General features: G+C 40.5%; 2 protein-coding genes across 2 annotated transcripts in view; one reads left to right on the top strand and one right to left on the bottom strand.

The window, feature by feature from the left end:
* Window positions 1-3,296: 3,296 nt before the first annotated feature.
* Window positions 3,297-7,285, top strand: LOC117478556 (macrophage mannose receptor 1-like). The gene is made up of 5 exons (XM_034125558.1): window positions 3,297-3,484; window positions 4,036-4,258; window positions 4,776-5,117; window positions 5,223-5,320; window positions 6,876-7,285. The coding sequence occupies exons 1-5, from the start codon at window positions 3,356-3,358 to the stop codon at window positions 6,990-6,992; spliced, it is 909 nt and encodes a 302-aa protein (XP_033981449.1). The 5' UTR covers window positions 3,297-3,355; the 3' UTR covers window positions 6,993-7,285.
* Window positions 7,286-13,331: 6,046 nt separating this feature from the next.
* The window catches only part of LOC117478586 (IQ motif and SEC7 domain-containing protein 1-like), a 137,003-nt gene continuing 123,097 nt past the window's right edge, over window positions 13,332-27,237 (bottom strand). Inside the window, exons 13-20 of the mRNA XM_034125592.1 lie at window positions 27,077-27,216; window positions 26,551-26,676; window positions 24,091-24,190; window positions 18,321-18,482; window positions 17,311-17,529; window positions 15,087-15,136; window positions 13,937-14,535; window positions 13,332-13,890 (exon numbers count right to left, since the gene is read on the bottom strand). Of these exons, the coding sequence (XP_033981483.1) occupies window positions 13,332-13,890; window positions 13,937-14,535; window positions 15,087-15,136; window positions 17,311-17,529; window positions 18,321-18,482; window positions 24,091-24,190; window positions 26,551-26,676; window positions 27,077-27,216 (1,955 nt within the window). The remainder of the gene's footprint in view (window positions 13,891-13,936; window positions 14,536-15,086; window positions 15,137-17,310; window positions 17,530-18,320; window positions 18,483-24,090; window positions 24,191-26,550; window positions 26,677-27,076; window positions 27,217-27,237) is intronic.

The raw sequence follows: 27,237 nt of genomic DNA, 5'->3' as shown, positions 1-27,237 counted from the left end.
CCGGAAACAGTGGATTCGACATAGTGGTAAAATAAAAATTAAAAATATGTTTTTTAAGTTTTGTATGCAATCATAAAATAAGAATAACAAAGACGTTTGAAATATGGCAAAAACATTTCAAGTCTCATACAATACTCACTTTCATATCTCCTGTGTCCGGTGCCTTGCTCAAGGGCACCACGGCCAAGGAGGTGAACTGAGACCTCTCCAAATAGCAGTTGGAGAGGTCTCGACTAACTCCCCTTTTGTGTATTTGCAGCTCTCAACATACCCAGACGTGTAATGATTTTCGCCTCATTCTGAAAGAAAGAGGTGAAATGTGCTAAGGTGACGGCCATCTTGGTGACGTGTGTTGGGCGAGACCAGAGATGTAGTTCATGGAGTGGTTTCACACAAAAATAAGTGTTACTTCACAGTTTTACGACAAACTTTTTTTTTCTTGACTTGCAAAATTACCTTTTAAATTGACAAACATCATATGTGAGTTGAGTCATGAGTCCGAGTTCGAGTCCGCGTCAATCAGTGCGCGAGTCGAGTCTCTCGAGTGCCGATTTTACTCCATCTCTGCTATCAGCTGACGCCAACAGGCAGGAACAGGGAGACAACACACTGAGAGCACAGCAGCCCAAGGTTTCAGGCCTGTGTTCAGTGAGGTCATTACAAACTGATAAACTGGGTCAAAGTTATGGGCCCAGGAAAATATTTCCCCAACACCCCCCACACCAGTGACAATCCAGGGAGCGGACATTGAGATTGTGAAATCCTACAAATACCTGGGTGTTCATCTGAACAATAAACTGGACTGGACTGATAATTCTGCTGCTCTGTACAAGAAGGGACAGAGCAGACTCTTTCTGCTGAGGAGACTGAGGTCTTTCGGGGTGCAGGGGGCACTCCTTCAGAAATGTTATGACTCTGTTGTGGCATCAGCCATTTTCTATGTTGTGGCCTGCTGGGGCTGCAGCATCTCGGCTGCTGACAGGAAGGGACTGAACAGATTGGTAAGGAAGGCCAGCTTTGTGCCCAATGTCTCACAGAGAGATACTCACAGCTCCTTCCTTCCTGCAGCGGTCAGACTGTATAACCATCATGGTCCCTGGTAGACCCCCACACATATAACAACAAAGACTATAACACCCCTTGTTGTGCAATACCAATTATGTGCAATATATACATATGCCGTAAATAGCTGTGCAATATATACCTGGCTGCTATATCTCTCAGAACTGTTACAGGATGTCTATTTTGTAAATTGTGTAATTTTTGTATCTTTGGTATTTTTTTATGCATCCTTCTTGGTTAACATTAAGCTGTCTTTGGCTCTTTTCTTGCTGTAACAAATGCAAATTTCCCCTCTGTGGGACGAATAGAGGTATTCTGTTTTTTATTTTGATACTGATTGTTTGAGCTAAGTTGAGTTATTTTTCAATCGCCTCATGCAATGTTTTTTAAATGTATTATTATTAAACAATTATTCAAGTCCCATTGAGAATGGAAAACGTATCATCCAATGGAGGCCTGGTCAAGACATGGGCAACAGTATTTCCTAACAAACTAGCCTACATGCAAACATTTGAACATGTAAAACAAACACACTGCTTTTACGATGACACCCACATAAACTTTAAAACAAACATGCAGTATCAGCTATATGCAAAGGACGAAAAGGGGAACAGAGCAAAGATGGACTGATGAATTCATTGGAAGAGTCTGCAGGAAGTCAATGAAGGCCACAGAACTTTGAATATTTATATGTGATCTTTCCCTTTGCCTTCCTTTCCTTCTTTTGCCATTCGTGCTTCAGTGTAATGTGGCTCTTGGAGTTGTGTTGGGAAAATACTGAATGTACTTTTCCAATATCAGAGTAACATGATAACAAAGGCCCTACTGTAGCTGTGTACATGACAGGATGTATGATTACCTAGAAGAGCATCAGGACTGTTTTAAGCATAAGATAGCTATGTGATTAACATGATGATTCAGCCTCTATGGAGATAGACATATGACAAGCATGATCATTTCTGACGTGGGTCTTGGCTAATCTGAACTAAGCATTTAAACCGGTATACATGTATCTTGTGACTGTAACAACTCTCTTGTATATAAGCATCTGAAGGACACTGTTCAGGAACTAGTTGTACCAAATGCTCTGTATGATGACTACTTCCATTCTTGCATGGATAATAAATACATGGATCCTGATATTGAAGCTGAAGCCGGTGGCGAGTGATATTTTTGATGACCTTTTTGACCACACAGTTGGGGTTGAATTTCCAAAAATGCAGGTCCTATCGTCTTTTTAAAACCACTATTCCTTAACTTCTGAGTTAAACATCATAGGGTTAAGAGAAAATGCAAAGGAGAATACATCAGGACTCAGGAAAAGACAACTGCGGTGCGAACTGAATCTGACTGCATTTACATTAGGATGTTAATGATTGGCCAGCGGATGTTATTGATGTGCGTCTGCCATGAGGAAACAGTAGATTACTAAAAGTGCATGTAGATACTTTGCTCTTTGTGGTGATGATTTATAAACATGAACAACAGTGAACAACATTATTACATTAAAATATATACAACATTTTCTCCTTTCATTTCTAAAAGGGTGGTCGAGTGTATCCTAAACTAAAGGAGATTATAAAGGAAGCACTGAAGCTCTTTTCCTATCATCTACAGAATCTGATCAGCTCTTATCACGTCTGACACTGAGGAACTTCTGAGTCATTTCACTCCGTTAGGAACCTTCCCAAGACCCCAGGAAGTGTGTCGGCCGTTGAAGGACATTTTCGTGGTGGCTGTATTGACAAACAATTGTAATTTGGTTTTCTTGCCGTGTATCACCAGTCCTACGCCGGTATCACTCTATTTGTCTTTTCTTGTAAATGCAAATGTAAGGAAATAAGCCTGATATAAAAAACTGTTGTTCCGATATCCACTTTGCATTAAGTCGAAAGTGCAGCTGACTAACGCATAATGTTAGTTAATGTTTAACCTAATGTATAATATAAACAGCTGCACATCTACAGTCTCAGTCCAAAAGAGAAGAACAGGGAAGAGACAAGGATGGAAAAAGTTCTTCTGATCATCATCGCTATTTCAGGCAAGAGTTTTATATATTCTTATTTAAAATACTGTATGTTATTCCATTAGCAATTTGTAGTACTTTGTATTGTGGTTTCCCACTGACAATTATTTAAGTTGTTTAATTTACAGTTTAACTTTAATGTAATTTGGAGAAGTTGGTTCAGTAATTGATATTGAATCTAATCAAAATGTATGTGTCTCTACAGGGCTGAGCGCTGTCTCCTCACATGCTGAACGTCAGTACCATTTTGTTTATGAAGCAAAGACCATGTCTGAAGCACAGAGATACTGCAGAGAGAAACACACAGACCTGGCCACTGTAGACAGCATGGAGGTTGTGCAGCTCCTGAACGACAAGTTAGATCCAAACAAACTGAGCGAACACGGAAACATTTATGTGAGTTCACTTTTTGTCTTTTCATTCATCATGCTGGTGACGGGTTTTAGTTTTAAAATCGGACCCTACATAAAACAGTTATAACTTAACTGAAGTGTAAAATGTCCCTCTTAAATGTAGTAGAGTAGAAGTATGAAATGTTTTTAGCATAAAACTCCCCCGTTGTGTTTCACCAGACAGAGTTTTACTCTGTGGAGTGAGGGTTACCAAAGGAGGACATTTTGTATTAGAAAGACTGTAAACCTGAAAAAATATCCACAGATAGCTGAAGCTTTTGGTGTACTTAAATACACTTTTGTATGTATTTTTAGGAATTATTACAGAAAAAAACAGTTGAAAAAATGGGAACAAATCTTGTCATTTACATTTCTTTTGCAATTTGATGTGAAGGTAAAGAAAAGTCGTTGTAAAATCATGAATAAAGTTTAGAAGGATCAGACAGATAGGCAGTATGAAGGCTGTAAATGAGAGTTGATGTTGATGTGTGACAATTTAAAAGCTAGAACAGGGTCTAATTCTTTATACAAAATAAGCATTTAAATTGCTTTCAGCGAGTCTGGATAGGGCTGTACGATGACGTGGACAGCTGGATGTGGTCACTGTCAGACACAAGCTTCTTCAAACCGCGGGAGACGAAGTTCAGACAATGGGCGTCTGGAGAACCAAACAACAAATACAGTGTCGAACACTGCACACTCATTATATCTAATAATGGACTATGGAATGATGGTGGTTGTGCTGCTAGAGTAAACGCAGTCTGCCTAGATGTCAGAGGTAAGAATATTAATTTATACATTTAAATCATATCATCATGCATTGGTCTAAACCAAACAAGTTGTTCCCAAACTTCTTCTGTTTGCAACCTCTTACAAAATCATGTTTCTCCTTGTCATGTTTCAGATGTCTATGAGTTCCAGATCCACATTTCCCCTTTTCAAAATACAATTCTGACATGGTTTCATCTAAATTATTGTTTTTAGTCCAAGGTGTTAAATCTGCCCAATGCTAACAAAGGAAATATTATATGCATACACATTTTAACTTGTATTGCTTTGTCCACCATGATGAGTCCTTCAGCTTTTATTCCAAAACTGATCAAAAGTTTCTTGCCAAATATCTATGTGGAAAAAACCCAGAACAGTTTTTTTTTCTTTGGTGTAAACATTAAGGATTTTTTCATTCACCAAGATATACTTTTTAAAATAAAGCTCGTACATTTTCTATGTAGTATTGATGTCAGGCTGTATGTCGTGGTGCCTCTACTCAGCACTTCTCTGGGGTCCATTTTCAGGGCCGAATGTGACATTTGTCCTCACTGACAGCAAAATGAACTGGACTGAGGCCCAGAGCTACTGCAGAGAACACCACACAGACCTGGCCAGTGTGAGAAACAAGACAGAGAACCAGCAGATTGTTGAGCTGGTATCTGGAGGGTATTATTATTATTGGATCGGCCTTTACAGAGACTCCTGGAAGTGGTCGGATGGAAGTTTCTCCCCCTTTAGGTACTGGGCTGGAGGTGAACCTAACAACAGAAACTATAATGAAGCTTGTGTGGTTGCAGCTTTCCACGACTCTGGAAAATGGGAGGACGCGGACTGTGGGTTGAAGAAACCATTCATTTGCTACGGACGTGAGTAAAATTCACAGCTACGTCAAAGCAAGTGATGATATTGAGTCTGTTGAAAAAGAAGACACCATAAATGTTGTGACTGATGAAGTTTGTTTGTGTTTTTAGCTGTGCCTGTTTCAATGAAAGTGATAAAGGTGAGCGTGGAGAAACCAAACGGTGTGGAACTGAACGACCCCGCTTTTCTGGATGCGATGTTGGTGGAGGTAAATCATGTTTTCTACTTTGTTGCAAAAACATCAATCACCAGAAAGGAAATTCACATGACATGAGAACAAGAGACAAAAGAGATAGGAAACAAATAAATAACTATTAAAGAATAATGAATTCAACAAAAGAAAATGTAGTAAATGAATTTCAATATGAATGAAATGGACCAAGATGAACATGAATGAAATTCTATATCCATTATACATTCAATACTTTGGCCACAAATAACAGGACCCAAGCATTTAGTAAGAAGACGTGTAAATATGTGCAGAAGTAAATAGCAGAAACTTAGCCACATGCCACCAAATGCATTAGGAAAATGTACAAATACTATGTAAGCCTTTACACTGGAAGAAATAAGGGGAACAACTACCATTTCAGATGAGTGAACTCTTTTTTAAATAATTTTTAAATTTATTTATTTAAAACAAGGGACAGTGTACATTAATCAACATATTAAAAACATGTAAATGTACTTGAATTAGCCAAAAGGCTAGTTTTCACCGATAGTCCCTTTGCCCGATGGTGATAGGGATCCTAAAAGCAAGAACAAAAATACCACTACATTGTTATACAATTTTTTTTTACATATTTACAATAAACGACATCACTGAATACAGGTAAGGAGCAAGTCATAATAATAAAGAAAACATTCACAATACGCACGGCCGCACGCACGCACGCACGCACGCACGCACGCACACGCACACGCACACGCACACACACACACACACACACACACACACACACACACACACACACACACACACACACACACACACACACACACACACACAGACATCAGTGCTGACACTGTTGGTTGTCAATGAGCCACTTTTTAACACTGTGCTTGAATGAGTAGTAGGATGAGGACTCTCTTATTGATTGTGGTATTGAATTCCATTGATGGGATGCGTTTAATGAAAAGACAGCCTGGCTAAATGTACTTTTCCTAAATGGGATGGTGCGGTCTAGCCGCACTTCTAGTAGCCCTGGTTGAGGTGGGCTTTAGGCTGATGAAGCCAGCCAGAGGAGGAGGAGCCAACCCACGAGTGATCTTGTAAACATTTTTGTAAACTATGAGATTTTCCCAGCAGAACAGATTATACTTTTTAACAATGTGGCAATGATGATACCGGAATGGCTTTATGTTTAGTGCTTGTTTATATAATGATTCCAGTGGTTTTAGAGCTGTAGAGTGTGCATTAGACCAGCTTATCAGACAGTAGTTCATGTGGGAGAGAACCATTGAGTGAAGGTATAGCTTTGCTGCTGCAGTTGATAGCAAGTTTCTAATGTATCTGAAATTTGACAGATTGAACTTCACTTTATTGCAGACCTTTTTGATGTGGGTTTTGAAACTGAGGTTTGTGTCAATGTGTACTCCTACTTATACTCTGAGACAACCTGTAGTCTCCTTCCAGAGAAGAAAACATCTTGTTCTGTAACAATGCTGTGGCCCTTGGAGAAGAACATACATACTGTACACAACTATAAATAAATCATCTGTTTTCATTGGAACGATAATGAAAATGAGTTTTTGTGTCTCAGGCGAAAAAGAACCTAAGGGCCCAGGGATTGGACGACAACGTCCAACTGGCCTGGAGGAAGCAGCCGGATGGACAAGTCTTCCACGAGGAGGAGGAGGAGAAGAGGGATGAGCTCTAAAGCTGAATTGCTGTGTCGGCTTTTATCAGAGAAAAGTGTATTTCTTTCCTCAAAGTCCTCATGCGACAGAATTCAGCTGCAACAATGATCTGAATAATCTATTAGTTACGATCATTTTGATAGAAGATAGAGAATTTAAGGCTTTTCCTTGTTATATATGGTTTTGAATTTAATATGTTTAGGGTTTTTACTATTGAATGTATTTGCTTGGCCGGTGGGAGATAATAATAAAATGTTTGGCTTTTGTTGAATTTTGATCAAGATTAAATGACCAATAAAAAAAATGACCTTTAATGAAATTTCATACAAAAATGTGTTTCTTTATTTGCATCATAATTATAATATGTTTTTGTCTCATTATATCTTCAAATGAGTTATGTTGAAAGTAGAAACAGGCCGTCGAGCGAAGACGATGGAGTAGAATGTCATGGTCGACGGTGTCAAATGCTGCAGTTAGATCCAGGAGGATGAGGAGAGATGGAGATCCGGTGTCAGCTGTCATCAGCAGGTCGTTGGTCACCCTGACTAAGGCAGTTTCTGTACTGTGGCCCTGGCGGAAACCAGACTGGAATTTTTCAAAGAGGTTATTTAGTTTGAGATGTTCCTGAATCTGAATGGCGATTACTTTCTCAAGCACCTTTGATAGAAATGGCAGGTTGGAGATGGGTCTGTAATTAGCAAGGACTTCAGGGTCTAAGGTGGGTTTTTTGAGGAGTGGTTTGATGACAGAGGCTTTTAATGGGGATGGAACATGACCAGACTGAATGGAGTGGTTTATCACTGAACTGATCAGGTGACTTATGGCACCAATGTTAGATTTGACCAGAGCTGTGGGAACGGGGTCCAGGGCCCATGTGGAGGGTTTCATTTTTTTGATGATGGCCTCAACTTCATGCTGCGAGATGTCAGTGAAGCAGGGGGTTGACGGTCAGGACTGGCAGAGCAGCGGAGTTTGAGAGGAGAGAGCGGATGTGTGGGAAAAAATAACGACTGGTGTTTTCTGCTATATCCTGACATAGATGAGATAAAATATGATTAAAAGAAAATGTAAACTAATATAAGATTTAACTACCAATACAAAATATGACCTTTAAGAGTGCCACTTCAAAAAGTGTCAAGAAGACCCTTTGTAGTAGGATCAAAATGTTTTTTCCATATACGTTTTGAGAACATTAATTCTATACAATGGAAAAAAACATATAACAGTGAGATTTGCTAAGCTTAGCCAACCACTTCCTACCTTAAAATGTATATTCATTGTCCGAATCTCACTCTTAAACAAAGTGCCCCTAAGTGTTAACATGTTACCTTAACCTTGTGATTGCTGGAAAACAGCTGTGTCTGTGTATGTGTTTGTGCATACACATAAATCGGGCAAACAAAACAGGACACGTCGTTCCATCAACATGAACAGATTTTTTATATCTTTAGAGCAATAAATATTTCCACTTTTTTCCATATCTCTGCAATTTCAAAAACAAAGTACAAGTAATATATATTTATATACACAGCTAAAATTTTCCATACATAATTTTTAAAATAATGTTGTCTCTGTTGACACATATTTGACACTGTACTCATACAATTTTACAAGGACTATTCCAGTCTCTCTTTGCTCTACATTATAAACAAGAAATATTTTTTCTCCACAAAGCGGTCTATTGTGTTGTTTCGTACAACGCAGACCCAGGTCCATCGCCCTTGTATAGATACACACAACACAGGCTTTCCTTTACACAAGAACAGAAGAATCCAACATTTTTTACTTTATTTGAATCGGATCTGATATGCTTTCATTTCTTTCTTTTTTTTAAATGTTCCCTGTTTTGCCTGCAGGAGTCAGATCTGTTTCTTTTGGCGTTAAAAGACAGATCTTCCATTCCTGTTGTAAAGCCAGCCCGACACAAACTGCCCTCTGCGGAGCAAAGTGAGTATTCGCATTGTTATTATTCATAAAACAATGGTTATGTACATTCATGTTTATAATACAGCTTCATTCAGTGCAGATACTGTAATAAATATCACATGCAAACCGATAGTGGAGAGCAGGCCCGGGCAGAAAAAAAACGAATTTAAATGTGGAATTTAAAGTGCCATACCTGTGCTTTTGTATATCCTTTAACTGCATATACTGTAAATTACTTGTGCCAACCATGCAATCCATTTAGATTGATTTCCTAATGTCCAGGCAGTTATTGGTTTATTTCAATGAATATCTACTTGCAGAAAATTGCATTGTGCAGCAGAGAGCTAATCCATTATAGAGAATTTGCCTTTAACCATTACATTTGAGTGTTGATGGTTGTTGATTGTATAAATTAGCTTTCGTGTAAGCAAATAAACCCCAGAATAAAAGAAAAAACACAAAAAATACTGACAAGAATTTTCTGTAAACTGGACCTGCAAGTGGGTATTTGGGGTCCAAGAACACAAGGTTAATCTGAAACAAAGTCGTAAAGACTCACTAGGGGTTTGAGGTCATGGCTAAATGTATGTTTGTTTGTACTGATTATCTATCTGTATAAACAGAGTATCTGCAAACTGATTTTCCTTAAAAAGAGATTGACACTAAAATCGAAGGTTGTCCGAAAGAAAGAGCTCTTAAAATCACAGGGATTAGTGGAAAGATGGTTGGCAGTAATGTAAATTGCAGTACTGTAGGCAAAAACACGCAAAAGCAAGGGTAAGGTCGCTTTAAAATATACATTTTAGTGAGGATGTGCTTCAGCTCAGGCACGCAGTGGATCAGGGTGAAATGTTGTGTAATCCTGTGCGAGGTAGGTTTAATCCAGTGCTCCTCGAGAAGTTTGTTTTGTTATTTCAAGTGTGTTCAATTAATTGTTCTAGCCTTTATTTGACATGGTGTTCATTTGTGTTTCTGTAAGTAATTTTAGATACATGATAGGTAACCAACCATCCACAGTTCCTAGCAGCTTAGCATATAATGTTTTTAAAAGGTTGTTTGGTAGCAGAAGTGTTGCTTGTTTCCATTAAAAGGTTGGTGAGAGGCTTCACGATGATTCAGAGGTGTTTGTTTGCAGAACCATGCGGGGGTGAGTGAAATAAATAATCACAGTCTGTATTTAAAATATTAGAAAATATTAGTTGTTGGTTAGTCACCGAAAAGTCTTGGTTTTGTTGTCAACATATTAAGAAAATCAAAAAAAAAGTTGTTGTACTTTTATAAGATGCCCCAATCAGAAAAAAATATCTCACACTTGTAAGCACATAACAAAATCAAAAATGCTAAAAATACAAAACAGCCCAAGGAGTACGTTATGTTAGTAGAAGCTTGTTACACAACAATATTGATAATAATATCAGAAGCACACTCTAAAAAGCCAAAGGGGTTCTTCAGATTGAAAACAATAGAGGACCAAAGACGGTACCCTGAGGAACTCTGTCCATTGATAATCCATGACAGTATTTCCACAAACCTCGAAAACAAAAAGCTTCTACAAAAACAGTTAAGGTATTTTCATTGTTTTGTTTTTCAAGTGAAGAACCCTGATGAGCTTTTGGTTTTTAGAGCATACGTTTTGTTAATTCAAGCAATTCTGAACTTACAGATCGGTGCAGTTGGCCCCATTGAAAATAGAACACACTGTACAGTTATTATCTACAGTTGGCGCATTCACGTAATCACAAGGAAACTAAAAACCATGTTATTGATGATTGCATTCAGAACATCAGAGGAATATCTCACCATCCACCAGTTGAACGCTGGTAAATATTTTCATGAGGCTGGCAAAACCTGCCCTTTGGACAGGAAAGTAACAAGCACTGAGAGGTTTAGTTCTAGTCCAAAAAAGTACAAATGGCTGGTAAATAGTTCAAATGGTCGAAGGAACTTTATATCAGCCATCACGGGCTTCCTGCCCTGACATCTGGTGATCTCGATCAAATGGAGAGAGCGAGGAAATACAAGTTAATACTGGCATGGTAACACAAGGTGCAAAAATAATGTGTAAAAATGAGTTTGTTGAAGAATATTTCACTTAGTGCTGCGTTGGTGAAACATGTTCTGCACTTCAGTCCAGATGTTTGCAAGTCCTTCAAGATGAAATTAGGTCCAGTTTCAGGTTCCTTTATTGGATGATCGTGAGACGGCCTCTGTCCTTTAGCCAGATTTTCAAAAATATGCAGTAAATGGCTTGATATTTGTTTTTTGAATGGATACAATCAATCACTTTGTATTACTTGTTTAGATTCTGAATTGTCTTTATATTCCAAGGTGGTCTTTCTTTGATTTTTTTCTTATGGTCATGTCCCTCCATCTGAAGGCACCTTATTCTTCTTTTTTGCATCACATGTTGTGGAAGTGGTATTAAACTTTGTTCACCCTCAAGGTCACCAGAAATGTTTCACATCATATTTAGAGAAAATAAACCAGTTTGGACTGGGTGGGAAATACATCTGTCTGTTTCCAAAAGGTAAGAATAGAGTGGTTCCAGCTAAAAGTTTCGGAACATTACAATTTCTCTTTGTTTCTTGGGGACAACAAGTTTTATAAGCTCGTTTTTCCCGAGTTTTGCTTCCTGCAGATTCTTTTTTTGGTAACCAAAAAGTATGTAGGCCTACCTGTGTTTTTGCGGACACCTACGGAACAGGATTAGGGTCACATAAGATTTTTGATTTTGAAAAAAAAATGTGTTTAGTTCTGAAAAAGTCAGAATACCGAGAATAATGTCAATCTCAGAAATATAATTTTTTATGATTTATTTTCTCAGAATTCTGCCTTTTTTTAATCAAAACTCCCCAAATTTGTATTACTTTTGGTCGAATTTCCAGAAAAATTAATGTGACCCTCTTGTAGTTGATCAAATATATTTCTTTGGCAATTCCTCATTTTTTGAAGTATCGGATTTTCTTTGGGCAATGCACAACTTAGATTGTCTCAACTTAATACAACTTTTTGAATGTAATTTCCCACCCAGTTCATTTAACATTTCCACTGAGAAATGTCCAGAGGTACGGTAGCTCCCGGGGTTCATCAAATTCCAACAAGCCAGTTAAACAAAATACTCTGTTTCCCATAATGCACCCTGTTTGGCACCTTTCAGCATAATCTCCTTTGCCAGCAACATGTAGGGTCACATAGAATATGAAGCATGAAATACAGTTGACATATATTATAATTCAAGCTTATACGTTCAAATATACTTAGACATTTGCAGGGGAGAATTCATTGGTTTTCTAAGAATAATCAAATAAATCAATGGGAAAATTGCAATGTCAAAAGTCAACCATTACCATGCTTAAGTCCAATCCAAAACAACGTTGTAGCACCCCCTGCTGAAACCCTGTTATCCACAAACACTAAAGGCTTTTAGTCATTTTTGCAAAACACAAAGGTAAAAAGACACCTGTAGTTTTTGTTATGATGGCTTATTTAAAGTTATTACAAAAGTTTATTGTAGATAAGAAAGTCTTCAGTAACCTTCACTAATGCACTTTTCCTGGTCAAAGGAATGCTGGATTGGGGCTTCAATTTACAACAAATCCCTCCCCCTGCATATTGATTTTAACCATTGACACACCGACACTCATTAGCTATTGCACAGGTCATGCACGCCTGTCTAAGACACAAAACTGCACCATATTAATGCTAACAACTTCCGCCTTTCTGTTACGACTCATGGCTTGTATTATGTCAACAACCCAAACAACGGTACAAGTGCTTTTTGTGCAAAAACAAAGCGATGCAAGACTAGTGTGATTTTTTGGAATATAGTAAAAAGGACTCGTCACGTTCTCAGGATTCCTAAAAAACCTGAACTGTCCCATCAAACGGTTCGTAGTGTTAGCATTGAGCGCTAACCCCTTGCGATAAATCCGCAGGCACTGTTCCCTTCACGTCTGGTCCCTGAACCGTTTGTCCACTACAGCACTTCACACATTTTTTACTCACAATATGACACAAACACTTCCTCTGTCAGGGAAGAACAACACACGTGTCCTCTTAAATCCACCTCTGAAGGGCACAACGAAGGGAGGATGGAGGCGATTGTCACCAAGACGTCAGGACTTCCATATGTTATTCTTCAGATTTGTGATTCACCTTCTTGGTGTTTTTTGCTCCTCGAGGAAAAAACGTTCTCCAACAAACGCCTTCGATACGGGGGGGAAAGTATCTCTACCTGCAGGGAAAGTGGATGTGAAAATAACACAGGCTGAGTAACTTCCTCTTCCCCGCTCTAAGTGCTCTCCTACTCATGAGGCGGCCATTTTGAAACGCCTGTACCTGCCCTTCCCTCCTCTTCCTCTTCCTCCTCCTCCTCCTCACTACTGTCACTCCCGCGGCGGGGCGTCGAACCACCGTCCTTATCTTCTGCCTCCTCACACAACCGTGCTGATCCGGCTGACCGGTTTGGATTTGGACCCTCCCCCCTGCCCTCCCCCAGCCCCCTGGTGCAGGGAGAGCGGGGTGTTGGGCGGCGGAGGTAAGGGCGAGTGCGGAGGAGGAGGCGGGATGGACGACAGCTGCTGATATTGGGGTCCATAGGGCTGCGGGGGCGTCTGGCTGACGAGGCGTGCCGAGGGCGTCTGCGGAGGAGGCGTGGAGAAGATGAAATGGGTGGAGGGGGAGGCGGAAGGGGAGGGGCTTAGAGGGGAGTGTGTGAGCACGGCATGGTTGTGAGAGTGTGTGTGCGCGTGGGGGTGAGGCTGCGAGTGGGAGATGGTCAGCGGGAGTTTGCCTCCACCGCCGACCCCCGGCCTCCCCGAGTGGTAGAGTCCGTGCGGGGTAGTAGGGGTTAGGGGGGAGTGAGGGGAGAGCGGCGGGGGGGTGATGAAGCCCAGGTTGTAACGGGGGTGCTGTCCGCCGCCATGCTGCAGCCGCTGGTGCTGCGGGGGGTGAGAAGGGGGGGGACCCTGCCGGCGGGGCGGGGCGGAGAACCTGTGAGAGAGGGTGAGGTGCGGGGGGGGCGCTCTGCATGTGGTACCGGTGGTGGTGGTGGTAGGGAGGGGGCGGAGTCTGCTGCTGCTGGATCCCACTGACTCCGCCTCCTCCACTGTTGCCGTGGCAATACTGGGCGTGCAGCGCCTGCAGCTTGGACGGCCCGAGGCCTCCAACCCCTCCCGAGTCCGACTGAGCGAGGTTGGGCAATGGGGAGGGGCACGGGGAAGGGGAGGCCGGGTGGGCGATGGGGGGGGCGGGGGCAGGGTAGTGGGGGGGGGAGGAGATCATCAGAGGACTGGGAGGACCCTGAGGAGGAGGCGACGTCATCGTCAAGGGAATGGGAACTTTGCCTCTCCTGCTCCCAAAGAAGTTCCCCAGCAGGCCGCCGCCGCCACTCGGGCCTCCCACCCCCCCCATCCCGCCTCCTCCCCCAGCCCCTCCCCCGCTCACGAGAGGCGAGGTGCTGATCCCCCCCGGGTTGTGACAGAGCCCCGGCCCACCCCCCACCCCTGTACCGGGGCTCTGAGTTGGGCGGTGTGGCCGGTAAGCTGCTGGAGACGAGGGGGCCATCATGCTGTAGGGGAGACCTCCGGCCAGCAGGGGGCGCTGCTGGTGGGGCCGGGGGCTGCTAATAATGGAACCCTGAGGGGAGAAGAACAAGGGAAGAGAATCAAATACAGAACCAGGCTAATAAACACTTTACAATATTTAAAAAGAAGAATAACAGCAGTTTTGGTTAAAGTTTTAGAGATAGTTTCCAATCATCCCGGCAGCCACTGCTCTGTTTGTTTCAGTACGTGAACAATATTACTTTTTCAGACACTTCAATTAAAGATATGCTATCAGTTTTTTGTTTTTTTTGTTTGAATTTTACTGTACTGAACTGAACTAGAATCAGGTTTCAAGACAGACATGCAGGAAAGAAGAAGAAGAACGAGTGAAGCAGACAAAGACAAATGATTAGTTATAAAGATGATGGGCATCCTGGTGTATGACCATCATGTATGACCTTTGTTGCAGGAAGTAAAGATCATTCAAAGCCGGAAAAATGTACACAAAAAACACAAAAAACCTTACAGAGCCAAGCATTGAGACGAACATTATGAAACATGCAACATGTGCGTGATAATCTGCTGATGCATGCTGGGAGGTAACACGGCGCATGCTTTCAGTCCCGCCCCCGACAAACTTACTTCAATGGTACTGTCCAATGACCCGACACTGTTCCTACGACCTCGCTTCCCTGTTACCCAATCAGAACGAGGCACGGTTAAACAGAGGTAGTTCCAACATGTTATCCCGTTAAAAAAATACACTTTTCTTTTTATCATTTATTATTTTCCTGCAGATTAGGCAGACAGGGTTCTTGGTTGGTCACTTGCACTTTTTAAAGTATATTTGATTTTAAATTGATTGTTTGTTTACTATTTATTTTGTCTTTTCTGCAGATAAATAATAGATGTTTATATTATTTTGAATTTAGGATACTTACTTGGGTTTAACCCTCCTGTTGTCTTCGGGTCAAATCTGACCGATTTAGTACTTTCATCAATCATAACTTTTTTGTTTTACATTCGATTGCATTAAGGCTTTATGATATCATTCACAGTAGACATTTGAACATATACATTTGCTGATCACCACTTTCATTGAATTTTGGATGATTTAGTCAACTTTGTAACACCCATGGTGACTGCCATCAGATAAAACACACACACAAACACACACACACACACATACTCTAGATGTGTTCCCCCCCCCTTTATGTTCCCAATCTCCCCATGTGAATCACACCTGGCACTCACAAACACACACACACGCACACACAGAACAACTTGACACATTTCCCGCTCTTATGTGCCCATCCCCCCACATGGATCACACCTGGCTCACGCAATACATGTTCAGTGTCTGTTCTTTGTATATTTACTGCAGTGTTTCATGTATACCAGTAGTCTGATACAAAATGTACAGTTTGAAAGGGTGTTAAATGACATTTGGTGATGATTAATGTTTTTTGTGTTAATGTAATAGCAGTTAAAACAGGACCGGTCAAATTTGACCGCGAACACCAAAGTAAGGGGGGGAAACGAACACAATAGGAGGGTTAAGTTGCGTACTCTTAGAAAAAATATCCATATATGTATATATGCTGACAGTTATTTTACTCTTATTATACTCTTATTTTTACTCATCTCCTATTTCATAGTCTTTTATTATTATTATCATTATTATATTAATTTCTTTCTTGATTTTTTATTTTATTTTATTTTATTAATTTGTGTGAATGTTTGCTGTCCTGTTTTTTCACGCTTACCCTGTTGCTGCTTTGTACAACTGAATTTCCCCACGGGGATTAATAAAGGTCCATCTTATCTTATCTTATAATTGGTCAAAAAATCATCAGAAACACAATTTGGGACTAATTATTCTGATATAATTAAAAAAACATTATGTCTACCAATATTTATGGGGTATCAGTGCATTGCTTATCAGGTTAGTTATCATACGTCTATAGTAAAAAGAAACCCCCTTATTGTAAACCAGCTATTCATAAAGTGCAGTTTCCACAGTAAAATCACCCTTTAATATTTCATGTTGTGTGTTATAGTCCAGCAGGTGGAGACAGAGCATCACGGCTCCACATCAGACTTCCATCTTACTGTATTATAATTCCATTTTAGATTTCATCACATTTTCATCAGTTGCATAAGACCACAGATGTAGGTTTGCTCTGAGTCAGTGAGTCATAAAAGCTGCAGCAGTAAACAGAAACAGTCAAATCTCCCATTAACAGGATCCCAGTCACGTCTCACAAAAACATGTAAGCTGTTGTTAACCAGGGGGAGAAAACCCAGAGATAAGACTCACGTGTTTCTTCCTTTATCTATTATTGAGACTCTTTTATATAACATAGAGCTTTTTCTTAACTGTTATAATGATCATATATTAACTTCTGGATCTGATATCATTTTATCATGAATTAATTGTACCTTTGATACCTTTGATTCCATATATAAAAGGCAGATTCCTTAAGATATTAAGGATTTTAAAATCACCTGGTAACCAGACATACTTTTTTTACTATGATTTTATTGTTTCTTGTGAATATTTGTTATTTGAATATGTGTTATTTCCTTTAAATAGTCGTCTCCTTGGTGGGCTTTCTGTCTGCAGCAATGTGTTATTTTTGGGCTGTTTATGCCATGGCCAGGTCTCCCTTGAAAATATATACTTAATACAAATTAAAAGGTGCTATAGAAAAATGTAAATTATTACTGTCAAAACATATTAATATTTATTTTTGAAGTTTTACAACAATATTTTAAAATGTATCATTATTATTATTGTTTTTATTATTATAATTTTTTGAATTATTAATCTATTTATTATATGATTATTGTGTCCCGTCCTCACCTGTTTCTGAGAGGTCTCTCAGAGAGGAGCTGAGCGCGGTGCGTTTGAGTCCGTCCACCGAGGCGTACGTGTCGTCGAGGCTCGGTCTACCCAGAATGCCGTTCACCGCCTCGCCCTTCATGCCGCCTATAGGCCCCCCTCCCGGCGCCCCCCCGCCTCCCGGTCCTCCCCCCGCCATCACTCCGGGACGCATCACTCCTTTCTGCTTCTCCAGCTCGGCTGCAGGGAGGAGAGAGAGGGGAGAAACAATGATCATTAAATGAAAGTGAAATAAAATGTTGTCTTCAAATAATATCAGTTTTTCCCGAGGTGACGTAGTGCTACTGCCTATACTTCTACAAGTTTGTTTATATAAATATTTGTATTTAGTTCTTCTCAAATTTCACAAAACCCCCGTTTCCCCCCTTAATAAAAAAGTTTAGATTCTGAGAGTTTATAGAACATGATTTTGTTACTAATTAAATTAGCCAACAGTTTTTACAGTAACAGCTGAACGATTATATCATCTATTATATAACCCCTTTAATTAATCAATAAATTAATACATACACAATTAACTGGCTCCTATAAACATTTAAGTCATTTCTTATTTTTTTGGGGGTGACTATTTCATTAAATATTTTAATCTGCTTATTCTTACTTACTTTTAAATAATATTTTCAATTGAAATGTTATCTTATTATTTGTATATTTGCATATGTGTTTCTTATTGCTGCATGTCACTTGCATCATTATGTTTTACTAATATTGTATTGCAGTATTTCTATCCTTTTTAATGTCTTAAGTATTTTGCATTGTTTGAGGAGCCTGGGACTTAACATTGTGTGCATTTAACAATAAAACATTTGAATGAATACAGGCCTTTAACTTCTAAGTATTTTACAGAATTCTGATTACTTCCTTCAATACTGTATACTACTATTACCACTAGGTTAACGCCACTGCTGTGACCACTGGTATTATCACTATTATATACATAAGTACTGATGTTCTGAGTCAGGAACACTCACACTCCACGCGGTACTTCTCCATGTCCTGCACCTCAGCGATGCTCTCTCGGAGGTCAGAGGTGAATCGAGCTCGGTCCTGCTGACTCGGCGCTGTGAAGACGATCAGAACCTTCCTCTCTCCGCCGGGGTTCGCCGACGTCAGTCTGATGCCATGAGGGTAATCTGTGTGAGACACACACACACACACATACGCGTTACACACTGTGACCTCTGGGCTAAAAGTCTGACCTGACCTTGCTGTGAAGAGCAGAACATTAAAGCTGAAAAGACTCACTTCCTATTGTTGGACAAAAATAGATGATATGAAATGTTTTGGTTTTTTAACATTAAAAATGAAAAATGTAACGATCTAAAACATGAATGTTGAACATCAGATATTGATGATAGTCTCTTTGAATGAAAGAACAAAGGAATTCCTGTCAGAAAAGAGTCACACAAGGTGACATCCTTTAAGATCTCATCCTTTGTCAAATTGTGCACTTATTTAACAATATATTCCAAAAAGACAACAAAAAGAAAATCAATAACTCGTTAATTTTAAATCACATTTCAAAGGGGAACAAAATGCTGCTTCCTGGTTGATGGTGGAAAAAACGTGATATAATACTTCCCGCCAAAGAAGTTACAGAATCTATCAAGTAAATCATTCAAAATGGTTCCAATTTGTTATAAAATGTTTGGTTTTTCTCAGGATGACCGAGTATCAGAAGCTGAATGACGAAAAAATGCTTGTATAGCCTTAAAGACTGTCACACACACACACACACACACACACACACACACACACACACACACACACACACACACACACACACACACACACACACACACACACACACACACCACACACACACACACACACACACACACACACACACACACACACACACACACACACACACACACACACACACACACACACATTCTTACCTTCCTCCCACATGACATGCACACATATACATTCCCATGCACCCACTCACAGACAAAACACACACAGTTCTCACCCACACACATGCACAAATGCACACACACACACACACACACACATGCATGAACACACACACCAGCAGTAAGATTGTGCTGATGAATCATATGGGACAATCTGTCCCGGTCACAGTCATCACCACCGCCTGCCAAGTCCCATTAAGCTCCAACTGGAGAACCAGAACTGTCAACAACAACAACAACAACAACCACACAACAACAGCTACACAACCACACAGCAGCAGTACACACTCTGACTGTGGATCCTTCAAATAACTGAATAATGTTGACCTTGTGATATGACCAAACGTATTATGATGCAATAAAAGAGAAACCGGTGGATAACAGAGGAAGCAGTGACTGATTTCATCCACTGAAATTGTCATAATTATTAATATGCAATACCTGTTTCCATTTGTTCCTTTTTAAATGGAAATGTTGGTATTTTTCAGTCTGGATTTCAAAATGTTTAGTGTCTAAGTGACTGATGGAGACAACAATGTTTACGAAATTGGTCCAGTTTTGAACTACAGCTACTGCAACAGAATGCTTCGAGGCAACTCTGCACCATCAATGGACTTCCACTAAGTGCTTGTTATTTTGAAACCAGTGTTATGAGAGTCTGACAACATCATGGGAAGGAACTACAGAGAAATACAACTTTTATTTCAGACCAAAGTTAACGTGTAGATAAGACTCTTTTCTCATAGCCAGTAGACAAGTATGTGTTTTTTAGCTGTGTCATGTTGGACATCTCTCTGGTGTCTGGGCTGGAGCCAAAGAAATACCGTGTCTACTGCAGAGTCATTTGTCCTGTGAATGTAAGCTGATTGTTCCCACTGAATAAATCCCCTCTCCCCGTTGAATGGGCTCTTTATTCAGCCTCATTTCATCCAACCAGAGAAATCTCGTTCTGGAAGACATTCTTTGTGTTGAAGTGTGCAGATGGAAAGAGACAGGAATGAAGAATGAGAGAGAAGTCTAAATCATGGGTCCTTTCTCACCACTGTTACCTCAGAAAAGAGGATTCTTTATGGAGCTCAGCGGCAGATTCAGAAGTTAAACCAATAGCAAAACAAGATTTTAAAGAGTTATTAAACCTTTTGCAGTGGTGCACGTAAAATGCAGAAATAAGTTGACTATATACATATAAATTAAAGTTATATTAGATTAAAAAAAGCATGTTATATAAATGAATTACAGTGGAATATAATACAATCAAATACTCTGTACAGTAATAATAATATAATAATATATATATATGAATGTTTTATTTCTATTCTTATAGCCCTTAAATGGGCATGTTCTACATTACACCCGTATTACACCGACATTACTCCGTTATTACACCCATGTTACACCATGATTACATCCATATTACATTACATAGCATTCAGTTGACGCTTTTATCCAAAGCGACTTAACATAAGTAATAACTTACATTATTAAGTAACAACGGACTATTTTCCTTAGCGGATGCATGTCAATTTAAATCAATACATACAACTATTTTTTAAATCAATAAAATCATTTTCTAAATCCATAAAAGCATTTCAATTAATAGTGGGAGTCATATCATTACTTTGTTGAGAATGTGGCCATGTAATAAGCGGGATAATGTGCAGCGACTTGGTCATTATGGGGAAAAGAACACCTTCATGCAGATCTAGATCCCTCCGCTTCGCGACGGGCTCCTGATCAGCCTGTCGGTGTTCTTTTCCCCATAATGACCAAGTCGCTGCACATTATCCCTTACTTATTACATGGTTTAGTTGAATACTCGATTCTGATTGGTCAATTCAGAACACGTGACACGTTGTTAATCCAGAACAGACAGACCGCTGTCAAGGACTTATTGACCGTTGTTAAGGACGCTCACATCTGCACAAAGAAGTCCGTTCGATTTAACTGTGTATACAGTTTGGCCGAAAAGCAAACTGCATGCAGTTTGCTTTTCTAACTGACAAGACAAGAGCGACAAGGAAACAGCGGAGAAGTAACGGGCAGAAACCCTCCTTTTTACGCAGCGGTCCAGACATAGACATCAAACGGCGACACATATTCAGTTGCCAGTTACTTATCCCTTACATATTACACCTTAACTACACTGTTATTACAACCTTATTACAAAGTTATTACTCCAATTTTCCCTGTTATCACAACCCTATTACACCCCCATTCCTCCGTTATGACACCAATTTTACACCATGATTACCCCCATATTACACCGCTGTTATCACAACCTGATTACACCAATATTACATAATTATGACACTGTTATTACACCAATGTTAGTCATGGACACAGCCTGTTATATAAATGTATCTCCCAGGATACAGAAACCATTTAAGGGTTAATAACTGTTTCTAAATGTATTTAACTTTTATAATAGGTTTGAATTGCTCTACAGTTTATCTTAATGCTTTTCAACAGGTTTTTCGAAAGCACTTTGAATTGCCTTGTGTTAAAGTGTGTTATATAAATAAACTCACCTTGCCTTTCATGTCAGGCATAGTTGTTGTTTATCCTGCATTATAAAGTCTTTTTGAAAATGGTGGCGATTCTGTTAACAGGTGCTGAGGCAGATTAGAAAACGCCACCAACTCCAATCTGCTGCTCGAAACCCAGAGCCAATTCCTCTCTGCTCGAATAGAGGCTTGGAAACCACACACACCCACACACACACGACTGCATACGATTCTGTTAGCATCATTATTGGGATATGTTTCGGTTGAATGAGTCATATTTTGGGGAATGCAGCTAAACATCCTTGTTTTAAGACGGAGAGTCGTTTATTTAGGAAATCCTGTGATAAGCTTCCAGAGTTTCCATCGAGAAACAGGATCCTCTTCGGACTGATGGTGGCGACGTTTAAAGAAAGATTGGCAGACAGAGAATTATTTTGGTACATGGAGAGGGAAGTTGTGTTTGGCCAAGAGATGATTAACAGATTGTTGAGAGCTTTTCCAACTAGGACAGAGTCAACCATTTCTGTCCCAGGTGCATTATTGGAGAGGAAAATTATGCTTTGACTAAGATAAAGCATACTAGCTCCTTTGTGTATGTATGTTTGTAAGCAAGCTGTATACATTTTTTAAATGTATTATAAAGCATCTTTGAGTACTTAGAAAAGTGTTAAAGGGGCCCTGTTCTGCTGATTTCCATGTTCATATCAGTATGTAGTGCCTCTACTGCAGGGGTGTCAAACTCAAGGCCCGGGGGCCAAATCCGGCCCGCGACTTCATTTCATGCGGCCCCACAAGAGCTTGCAAAGAATATAATATGTTTATTATACGGTTACATGCCGCTTTACAGAAACACATTGCCCATAAACTACATGTCCCACAATGCATCTCAAATTAGACTTTTTTCCCCAAAATGTCACTTATTTTTTTTAGTTGTTCCAGAATTTGGCTTTCCTTTTTAAATCATTTTGTGACATGCGCACTGAAGAGACTTGCAATTGTTTGCCCTAGACTTCTGCTTTCAGACGTAGTTAATTATGAAGTTATTACCCTATCCGATAATAATCCAATGCAGAGGCAATAATGTAATATAATACATTATTTTATATATATTAAATAATTACATATTTATTCTTATATAGTCTTATATATAAAACTGGCCCTTTGAGTGCAACCATGATGCTAATGTGGCCCGAGTTGAAATTGAGTTTGACACCCCTGCTCTACTGTCTCAATGCTTTAATGTTCAAAAAGCTCTTTATTTATCTCATACTGCCTGTGCTGCAGCACCTCTTTTCACCCTCTGTCTGAAACCAGAGCCCAGTCTGCTCTGATTGGTTAGCTGGCCGGTTCTGTTGTGATTGGTCAACCACTTAGAGATTTCCCGCCCAGAGGTCGCGTTAACCGAATATTTTCCGTCTATGACAATGACGGCAAATCTGAAAGCAGTCCGTCATTTTGACAGATTATAACAAACTCGGAACAGCGCCAACGTTTCCCCGGGAAATGATACCGTTTCCAAACCTAACTTTGCCGTACAAATCATTGAAATGTCTGTGAGTTTTGGCTTTACGCTGTGCGCCCTCCCGCGAGGTGCAGTGGGCATGCATAACACGGCGCTAACAGTTCCCGTGCGTGCGTGCATTGTTTTTGTCAAAGAAGTCTGAATAAGTGCCTCATACAAACCACTTAAACATATCTGAACAATCCCTTTAACGAAATGTTGGATCCTCAATGAGGGATTTAGACGGAAGCACATCATAAATGGCTCCTTAATAATAATATATATAATATTGGGAGGGATGAACCCCTCTTTAACGGTCACACATGCAGAGCACACAGCACACACAGTGACATGTGTTCTCTGCTTTTAACCCATCCTAGTACCAGGAGTCTAGTACTAGGAGCAGTGGGCAGCTATTGCACAGCGCCCGGGGAGCAATGGGAGTGGGGGGGGAAGGGGGTTGTCCGGTGCCTTGCTCAAGGGCACCACGGCAGGGCAGGAGGTGAACTGGGACCTCTCCAAGTAGCAGTCCACACTCCACATTTAGGTCTGGTCGGGGACTTGAACCAGCGACCCTATGGCTCCCAGCCCAAGCCCCTAGTGACTGAGCCACTGCCGTGTATATGTGTCTGTGTCTTTTCAGAGGGCATGCTGACTGTTTGGAAAAAATAGAGGGTTGAGCAAGTGCAAAAGAGAAATGGAGATGTGCAATAAAACGGAGAGAGGCTGGGACAGATGGAGGAGAGGAGATGGAGGAGAGGAGAGGAGATGGAGGAGATGGAGAGAGATAATTATATAAAGACAGTTCAGCACTTACAGGTGTTTTGGAAGGTGTGGACCTGCATGTCCACCAGAGGAAATGATTGTCTGAAATTGTACGTCACTGAAGTCTTCTTCTTCTGGAAGATCTTCGTCACCTGAGGAGGAGGAACGAGACGGAGGATTAGAGAGGGAGGAGAAGAGAAAGCAGCTAAAGGAGGAGGCAGAGCTTGATTATGCTAATCTTTATTTCTTTCTTTTGTTCATTTCAAGGTGAGAGGCTTTTAAAATCCCTCGGGGCAACACTTGAATAATTTCTCTATAAACTGTAGACATTATCTCCTCCTGCCTGATTTTTAGTCACATTGTAAATACGATTAAATTAGAATTAAACCACAGTTAGAGTAACTCCGATCTTCCGAGCTCAAACACAAGTAGTTCTTCTCGTGACATTGACTCTACGTGGAGACTTTCAATTATTTATTTAGACCAGGGAGCTTCTGTCAGTACCGTTCTGAATCTAAATCTTAATTCGGGAACACGCAAAGAGTCATATTTGAGGCTGGTTCATTTTGACTGCAATGACCTTCATATGACCTTTGTGTAACATCCAACAGACAATATGTTCTTTGAGTTAGGTGGCGTTGTGAAGTATCATGGGATTATGGGAGTGTATCATTGCATTCAGCTATTCCTTGTTAGGATAACTTCATTGTTCAGGATGTTTTTACAAGGAGCAGAATTACCTGCAGTTGTCTGCTTCGCTACAAAACTAACAGAGTGCACGACTACATCGGGTAAATACACTGAATAAAACAGTTTCACCTAAAGAAATTGTGTTTTTCCAAAGCAGTTTGGAGGACAAATGATGTCCATGAGTGTCCGCGAGCCAATTTGCTCCATTTGTTTCTCCAATAATGCAAGATCTAGACTTTGAGAAGGTTTTCAAAACAAGCCGAATTACCCGCAGAGTTTGCATCCTCTCCAGACCCAGGGACTGAAACCAGTTAGTTAATCAAACAAGTTAGCTACAAGTCAAAATCAGTGTATCTCCAATGTAGTTAGGTCGATAAAAGTCGTCCCAGAGTGTTCACTAATGTTGGCTCTGCTTGTTTCTCTAATTACATTCGATCCAGACTTTCAGACCTTTTTAAAAAGGGAGCCAAATTATCCAGAGGTTTCGTCCGCTCAAAAATTACGGACCCAGTGAGAAAAACTGCTAAAAACACAGATTTCTCCAATGCACTTTTCCAATGTGGCAGAAGGGGCTCAACCTGTGGATTATCCCTTGTAGACAATACATGAATTAAGGAAAAAATATATTGCTAATGCAGTGTTTCAGGCGATAGAGTGAGTCCCCCAGCCCCTGCAGGCAACATGTCAAAGTGTCCTTGTGCAAGACACCCAAATTGCTCCTAATGGTGGCCAACTGTGAGTGAATGTGTGTGAATGCAAGTGAAAGCATTCTGAGAGGTTTCAAAGACTGGAAAAGACTGGCCATATAAATGCAGTCCATTTACCATTTTAACTCCCTCTCGACAGGAAGATTGCGATATTTTCAAGCCATGTTTTGCAAAATGTCTTATGCTAAAACCCTCACTACAACATTAATAAGGGATTAAACGAGAACTGGCAATACACCAGTGTTACAACATATCCTTTATATTGTTTTGCAATGCCTGACAACCATTCATCTTGCAGACAGAATCACTGAAACATGAGTTTCACTTGTAACTCTTGTTGACAGATCCTACTTGGGTTCCCATTTATTTGAATTTTCTGCAATAAGAAGTCAGACTCTGAGAGAGTGTGACAGTTCTGGAGCGCAGCATCAAACAGAGCCGGGGATAAACTGGAGCTCTGTGACGCACAATCATCTATCTCACATCGGGAGAAGATCCTCGGGCTCTGTGAGAATTAGTTTCCTAAACTTATTCCGAAACACTGCAGTAATATAAACACACACACACACCCACACCCACACCCACACACACACACACACACACACACACACACACACACACACACACACACACACACACACACACACACACACACACAACACCCACCCACACACCCACACACACACACACACACACGCAGAAAAAGCAGTGTGGGTCTGAGTGAAAAGAAAATGATACTGCTGTAGATTTCTCTTTTGTATCATGATGATCCATCACATGTACACATGCACACATGCACACGCACACGCACACGCACACGCACACACACACACACACACACACACGCAGAAAAAGCAGTGTGGGTCTGAGTGAAAAGAAAATGATACTGCTGTAGATTTCTCTTTTGTATCATGATGATCCATCACATGTACACATGCACACATGCACACACACACACACACACACACACACACACACACACACACACACACACACACACACACACACACCACACACACACACACACCACACACACACAACACACACACACAACACACACACACACACACACACCACACACACACACACACACACACGCAGGAGTGTATTATTACCATCAGCAGGTCGTTGAACAGGAAGACTTCTCTCTGATGGACGCCGCTCCTCTGACCTCGGTTCGGATCAGGAACCTCGAACAGCTGACAGCAGCAGACCAACCTGCGATGGGACAGCGACAACACCTGCAACACACACACACACACACACACACACACACACACACACACACACGAGAAAACATGAAATTACGGTAATGTGAAGCCACATCATCCCCTTGAGTCATTTGGTAGAGCAGGAAAATAACTCCTAGTTGATCATCTGTGGGCGGAATCATATTGTGATGGTGTAACTCGAAAATAAATTACATCAATCGTATGTGTTTTGTTTAAAATAGTGGATTTGCTATTTTCTAATATATCTCTTTGTATCTATATATATACTGTGACCTCCCAACTTTTAACAAAAAATAGAGAACCCGGTGAGCCTGAACTAGATGACAGAGGTGTCTGAAGATAACATTATTTTAAAGCCAAAGTTACCAACGCTTTAATATATGTTCCGATGTTAGTTTCAGGCTCTTACCGGCTTCTTCCCGACCACCATCCTCTCCACCGCCTGGACCTGAGACACGTGGTCGTCGTTTGTCCTCAGCTCCCATTTCTGGATCCGTCCGTAGATCCCCACCAGCAGATCTCTGGGGATGTCCTGACCGTTATCAACGCCTGAAGGAAAAACACCGGGTC

This window comes from Trematomus bernacchii, unplaced genomic scaffold, assembly GCF_902827165.1.
Source record: "Trematomus bernacchii unplaced genomic scaffold, fTreBer1.1, whole genome shotgun sequence".
Classification (NCBI taxonomy): Eukaryota; Metazoa; Chordata; class Actinopteri; order Perciformes; family Nototheniidae; genus Trematomus; species Trematomus bernacchii.
This window is presented reverse-complemented; position numbering and strand designations above follow the sequence as displayed.